Consider the following 7,065-nt stretch of genomic DNA (forward strand, 5'->3'; position numbering starts at 1 on the left):
CTTGATGATGACAGATGTCACATGCACCTTACCGTCTGAGCTTCAGTTTCCTCCTCTATAAAATGGAAATAACAGGTATGTTAGGGAGTGACATGGGATGGGGCGCGTTGCTCCTCTGATCCTCTCTGCTCTAAATACTACAGACACAGACACACACACCCCATCCCTCCTCCAGGCGGAGCTGCCCACAGGGCACACACACAGAAGTCAGAGAGAATCATGTGGAGCTCCGCATGCCGGAGGCTGGGCTGGGCCTTGTCTGTGGAATAATCTTGCTAATCCTCTGGAAATAGGATCTGACGTCTGGACTTCAGTCAGCAGCCCAGGAGGAGGGCAGTCAGCTGAGGCACAGGGAATGAGGGGCTACAGTCCTGACTCTGCTTCCCTTCCCGTTTCCCCAGGTCCCACGGTCTCTACCTCACACCCCGGAGGGGAAAGGAGGGGTGCTGTTTTCTCTGTTTCTGCCTGGCTATGGACATCAACCTTCCCTGGAGGTCCCCTGGCTCAGATACATCAGCCTGCATTTCAAAGGAAGCTTCTAAGGAACAATAAAATGGAAAACACAAGAATCCTACAAACAGCACATCCCACATACTTCCTACCTTTGAATCTCTCTCCTTCTCCTCCTCTCCATCCGCCCCCCCCCCCAGCCATATGAACCTTTTGGGAACAGAATGAGGGATTGGTGTAGGTACGGGGGCTTCTTGGAGCACCTCCCACCACCACTACCACTAAAGCCAGAAGTAGAGTCACTCCTTCATAGTATCTCTGTACAGGGAAGAAAGAACTCAGATCTTTGGGACACACCCCACCTCATGCCACCCTCCTTACACTCAGAAAAATAGTGTGTTTGGAGAGCCTAGAGCCTTTCATCCTTACCTCTTATCTATCTATAGTGGAACTGATCACACTTTCCTAGTGATGACCTCTTTTCCCTACTAGACCTTATATATCTAATTCAGCTTCACATTCCTGCCAGTGCCTAGCTGAGAGCTCAAGCTATAACAGCAGTGAACATGTGTCGTTATGTGCTAAATACCATGCTAAGGGATCCCTGGGTGGCGCAACGGTTTGGCGCCTGCCTTTGGCCCAGGGCGCAATCCTGGAGACCCGGGATCGAATCCCACGTCGGGCTCCCGGTGCATGGAGCCTGCTTCTCCCTCTGCCTATGTCTCTGCCTCTCTCTCTCTGTGTGTGTGTGACTATCATAAATAAATAAAAATTAAAATAAATAATAATAAATACCATGCTAAGGCTTTTTCAAGAATTGTCTCACTTCATTCTCAAGACACCCTATGAGACAGGTAGTGCCTTTAGCCTCATTTTAGAGATGAGAAAGATGGGTCTCGGAGGGCTGAACTGGCCTAACAGCATAAAATTCTCAGGAACGTCAAAATTTCCTCAACTGGACGGAAACCACATAAACCCTGGAAGGAGGTGAGGGCAACAGCCATCTCTGGCTTATGGTTGGCATCAGGGTAGTGCTGTGGGGCCTGGAGGTGCAGCTTCTCTGCCAGCTCCTGGGGGGTGGCCAGAGGGACAAGAGGACAGTCAGGGTGCATCATCACCTAGCAGGAACCAGCCCCACCCACCAGACAGCAGTGGCTTCATGCTTTCGGCAATGAGCCCACTCAGGGCAGAGTGCAGAAACTCAGGGTTCAGCCAACCCAGGGAGGAACATGGGCCAAATCTGGGGGAGATTTTAAGAGGCCTGGACTGTGAATCAGGAAACCCAAACACTAAGCCACGCTTTGGATACTAACAAGGTGTGTGACTTTGGCTCAATCCTTGTCTTCTCTGGGTCTTATTCTGCCCTCTAGAAATGAGACGTTTGGACAGACAAATGCCTAGGAGCCGAGGCAACAGCTAGGGCACCTGCCTTGCCCTGGAAGGTGAACTCTCCCATAGAGCCAGCGGGACAAACAGCACAAGTGAGTAGACCTGGGCTGGATGAGGGGAACCCAGGGAAGAGCACAGAGAAGCTCCCCTGGCACAGGCTGGTCAGCTGCCCACTGAACCTTTGCTGCCAGCCTATGTCACCACTATCTAGCCTTCCAGAGCTAAATTGGGAGGCGTCAGGCCTAGATTTAGCTTTGGGCTGGAGGGTGGCGTGGGTGGAGTAAAAGCAGCAAATAAAAGCAGTGGGAGGGCCTTGATGAGTTCTTCAGTATCCTGAGCTCTGCACCCCAACTCTGATCCTGTACCTTGTTAGGGTGTGCCTGGATGGACAGGGCCGTTTCAACCGAGAGCACCTTGAAGAGGAAGGGCAGCTTGCCATGGAACATGTCCTTGACCTTCGAGCCCAAGCAGTCCTGGTTCTCGGCGATCCACTGGCCTAGTGTCTTCTGTGAGATGCGATCGTCAAGGATCTTGGCATCTCCCCGGGGGTGGGATCCCATCCACAACTGGAAAAACAGTAAACTTGGGAGGGAAAGAGGAAGAATCTGGCACCACCAACCTGAATCCCGAGATGGGCGTCCCAGGCCTGGGCGTACATGCTCGTGCCATCACAGACATACAGGAAGACAACGGACCCCAGAACACCAGTAGTCTGGAGACCCCGTTCAGGCTCTGCCTCCAGCCAGCTATGGAGGCCTGGGCTAGTTACTTCTGGTCACTCCGTCTGGATTTTCTCATCTGTCCAGTGAGGAGAAAGATGCCTGCCCTGTCAAGGTCACTAAAAAGGTCTCTCACATGGCTCTGAGAAGGCTTAACATTCATTTATTCCAGCCTCCAAAGTAGACGCCTTGCTGTGCTTTGGGTTTATGTCACCTCATGGCAGAAAAAAAAATGCATATTGTAGGCTATTAAAACGTAAAGGCTAGTCAAAGTAAAATTTTCAGTTGTCAAAGAGGACTGAATTAAAATTCAGTAAGTGAAAAAAAATAAAATAAAATAAAATTCAGTAAGTGCTGAGAGTTTGTTTTTGTTTTTGTTTTTTTTTTTTCTTTTTCTTTTTTTTTTTTTTTTTCAGAGAGAGAGGCAGAGACCCAGGCAGAGGGAGAAGCAGACTCCACGCAGGGAGCCTGATGCAGAACTGGATCCTGGGACTCAGGGGTCACGCCCTGGGCCGAAGTTGGCACTAAACCGCCGAGCCAACAGGGATCCCCAAGTGCTGAGAGTTCCTAAGGGGAGAAATCCCAGCCTGTTATGCCCAAGCCTCTCTCCTCCCGCGCCACCACCTGGGCTCATCACCTGCCAGGGTCCCGGGGGCCAAGGCCTCCTCCCTCTGCGGCCGCCCCGGCTGATCCACGGGACTGGCCCAGGCCCTCCGAGTGGAGGAACCCATGGTCCCACCTGCCGGTAAAGGGAACAGCCCGGGGCTCACCTCCGCGTACGGCTTGTCCTCGGAGATCGCGGCCCCGGGGTCGCTGCTGACCAGCAGCTGGGCCACCTCGCTCCTGGAGCCCATCTTCCCCCAGGCGTAGTGCTGCACCGCGCAGGAAAGTGGGAACACTGGGGGGCGGAGGCGGCGGGTCAGCTTCCGCTCCGCTCCGAGGCCTGGCCCCGCAGCCCCGGGGAACCCGCACACGGGCTGCGGCTTCCGTCGGGGGGGGGGGTCCCGCAGACGGTGGGTGCAGGCCCTCCGCCGCAGGCCTCGACGTTCCCATCTGTAAAGCGGGCAGGAGGGCTCTTCCGCCGACGCGTGGCAGACAGTTGCGGGGGGCGGCGGGGGGCACGGACAGGGAGCAGGGGGCGCCCACTAGACGGCACCCCGCGTCCGAGTCCACGCGCGCTCCTCCCTCACCACCCTCCTGCGAGCGCTGCAGTAACGGCTGTGTCCCCGTCGCGCCCGGAGCCCACCCATCTACCCGCGGGGCTGCAAGCCCGGGTCCCACCTGGCAGGCACGCCGGGTCCGCAGGGGCCCCGCGCGCCCCGCCCCGCGCGCCCCCGCCCCGCGGCGGACAGCCCACCTCGCGGAGCCGCCATCCTCGCGCTGCCCGCCCGGCCCGGGCACGTCGGCCCTTCCCGGCAGCCCCCGCGGCCCCCTCTGCTCCCAGAGCCTCACGGGAAATGTAGTTCCTCGAGCGCCTCCCCGGAGGCCCGTGGGCCTTGCTGCGGCCGCGCCCCGGACTCTGAACGCGTGCCCGCCCTCGAGCGGTCCCCTGGAGCTCGCGGAAGCCCGGAGACTGCCGCCCGCAGTCCTGCGTCTCGTATCCGCTCGTCCCTTCACCGGACGCAGATTGAGCGCTGGCAAAATGCCACGGGCGAAAAAAAAAATGCCACGGGCGGTTCCAAGGGCTGGCGGTGCATCCGAAAGGAAGGTGAAGATCCCTGGATAGCTTTGCCTTCATCGAGCTTACATCCTGGTGAAGAGAAGACGGGCAAATAAGCATAATAAATAAGTAGATCATATAAAATGTTGAAAGGTAAGTGTCACGAAAAGTTAAGCGGTGGGGGAGTGCGAGTGGGAGGCAGTTTGCAGGATTTAAGATGTCTCAGTCTCATTGAGGAGGGGAGGCTTGAGCACAGACTTGGAGGTGACCAGCAATGTTCCGGCCGAAGGAGCAGCTTGAGCAAAGACTCAGTGGTGGGAACGCGAGGATGGGCCTGCTGTATCCAGGAGTAAGTGGCACAGAGGCCAGTGTGGCTGGAGCGGAGTGAGCAGGTGTGTTGTGGGGTGGGAGTGCCCGCCAGGGGGGCAGAGGGGAAAGGCAGCGGGCCGAATTTGCAAACTGTTGTGGGGACTTCAGGTTTTACCGAGTACCTCGGTCAGTAGCAAAGAATTGCTGTAAGTAGGGGCTCACTGGTGCTTGATGATGACAGATGTCACATGCACCTTACCGTCTGAGCTTCAGTTTCCTCCTCTATAAAATGGAAATAACAGGTATGTTAGGGAGTGACATGGGATGGGGCGCGTTGCTCCTCTGATCCTCTCTGCTCTAAATACTACAGACACAGACACACACACCCCATCCCTCCTCCAGGCGGAGCTGCCCACAGGGCACACACACAGAAGTCAGAGAGAATCATGTGGAGCTCCGCATGCCGGAGGCTGGGCTGGGCCTTGTCTGTGGAATAATCTTGCTAATCCTCTGGAAATAGGATCTGACGTCTGGACTTCAGTCAGCAGCCCAGGAGGAGGGCAGCCAGCTGAGGCACAGGGAATGAGGGGCTACAGTCCTGACTCTGCTTCCCTTCCCGTTTCCCCAGGTCCCACGGTCTCTACCTCACACCCCGGAGGGGAAAGGAGGGGTGCTGTTTTCTCTGTTTCTGCCTGGCTATGGACATCAACCTTCCCTGGAGGTCCCCTGGCTCAGATACATCAGCCTGCATTTCAAAGGAAGCTTCTAAGGAACAATAAAATGGAAAACACAAGAATCCTACAAACAGCACATCCCACATACTTCCTACCTTTGAATCTCTCTCCTTCTCCTCCTCTCCATCCGCCCCCCCCCCCAGCCATATGAACCTTTTGGGAACAGAATGAGGGATTGGTGTAGGTACGGGGGCTTCTTGGAGCACCTCCCACCACCACTACCACTAAAGCCAGAAGTAGAGTCACTCCTTCATAGTATCTCTGTACAGGGAAGAAAGAACTCAGATCTTTGGGACACACCCCACCTCATGCCACCCTCCTTACACTCAGAAAAATAGTGTGTTTGGAGAGCCTAGAGCCTTTCATCCTTACCTCTTATCTATCTATAGTGGAACTGATCACACTTTCCTAGTGATGACCTCTTTTCCCTACTAGACCTTATATATCTAATTCAGCTTCACATTCCTGCCAGTGCCTAGCTGAGAGCTCAAGCTATAACAGCAGTGAACATGTGTCGTTATGTGCTAAATACCATGCTAAGGGATCCCTGGGTGGCGCAACGGTTTGGCGCCTGCCTTTGGCCCAGGGCGCAATCCTGGAGACCCGGGATCGAATCCCACGTCGGGCTCCCGGTGCATGGAGCCTGCTTCTCCCTCTGCCTATGTCTCTGCCTCTCTCTCTCTCTGTGTGTGTGACTATCATAAATAAATAAAAATTAAAATAAATAAATAAATACCATGCTAAGCCTTTTTCAAGAATTGTCTCACTTCATTCTCAAGACACCCTATGAGACAGGTAGTGCCTTTAGCCTCATTTTAGAGATGAGAAAGATGGGTCTCGGAGGGCTGAACTGGCCTAACAGCATAAAATTCCAATATGTTACACCTCCTCCCCCACTGGGTGAGTGAATGAGTAAATGATGTCTCTTTCACGGAGAAGGGGGCCAATCCCAGTGGTCTTTAGAGACAGATGAGTAGTCAAGCTCCACATTGGTGAAAGCAAGTTCCATTCTTTCTTCACCAGTCCAGCATTGTACTAAGCCAGGCAGACAAGGAGGAAGCAGGCTAGCCTCATGTTGTGTGGACTGTTTTCCTTTCAGGCTGCAAACAGCAAAGATCTCTATGCTGCCCATGATGTGATATATAATAATGGACTCCTGGCCAAAGTTCCTAGAACCTTTGTAAAGTCCTAAGCAATAAAAGTGCTAGGGGCAGGGGCAGCCCGGGTGGCTCAGCAGTTTAGCGCCGCCTTCACCCCAGGGCCGGATCCTGGGGACCTGGGATAGAGTCCTACATTGGGTTCCCTGCATGGAGCCTGCTTCTCCCTCTGCCTGTGTCTCTGCCTCTCTCTCTCTCTCTCTCTCTCTCTCTCTCCCGCCGTGTGTGTGTCTGTCATGAATAAATAAATAAATAAAATCTTAAAAAAAAAAGAAAAGAAAAGTGCTAGGGGCAATTTTTGTTCCTATAATTGGCCTTTGACCCCAATTCCTGACATAGAACTCCTAAATCACTTATCCCTTGGAACTTCCTGGGTGACCAGAACATCTGTCCTTTTTTTTTTTTTTTAATTTGTTCATGAGACACACACAGAGAAAGAGAGGTTATGTTAGTGCCAGAACTACAACAGTGAGCAAAACAGACCCTACTCCTGCCCTTGTGTAGCTTACTGTCTAGTTAGACAGAACACAAATAACCGCCTAGACAAGTGTATACTTACAATCTGCAATACTTATTATGAAGCAAGACTACAGGGTAATGTAAGCATTTGTTATGGGGGAAGGAGGTGATCTAACCTACAGAGTGGA

At 53.6% G+C, this 7,065-nt stretch overlaps 1 protein-coding gene across 1 annotated transcript; it reads right to left on the minus strand.

The window, feature by feature from the left end:
* Nucleotides 1-1,364: 1,364 nt before the first annotated feature.
* Nucleotides 1,365-3,979, minus strand: LOC121477074 (mannose-6-phosphate isomerase-like). The gene is made up of 4 exons (XM_041731289.1): nt 3,916-3,979; nt 3,329-3,456; nt 2,205-2,405; nt 1,365-1,520 (listed from the first exon to the last, which is right to left on the minus strand). Exons 1-4 carry the CDS (start codon nt 3,929-3,931, stop codon nt 1,365-1,367), a joined length of 501 nt encoding a protein of 166 aa, XP_041587223.1. The 5' UTR covers nt 3,932-3,979.
* Between the last annotated feature and the right edge of the window lie 3,086 nt (nt 3,980-7,065).

Source organism: Vulpes lagopus, chromosome 2 (assembly GCF_018345385.1).
Source record: "Vulpes lagopus strain Blue_001 chromosome 2, ASM1834538v1, whole genome shotgun sequence".
NCBI lineage: Eukaryota > Metazoa > Chordata > Mammalia > Carnivora > Canidae > Vulpes > Vulpes lagopus.

What these genes read in the sequence shown, in the direction of transcription:
- LOC121477074 (XM_041731289.1), bottom strand. An exon ending in AGGACAAGCCGTACGCGGAG is followed by an intron (nt 2,406 to 3,328) that starts GTGAGCCCCGGG and finishes CTGTTTTTCCAG; the next exon opens with TTGTGGATGGGATCCCACCC. An exon ending in TCCAGGCACACCCTAACAAG is followed by an intron (nt 1,521 to 2,204) that starts GTACAGGATCAG and finishes GCCACCCCCCAG; the next exon opens with GAGCTGGCAGAGAAGCTGCA.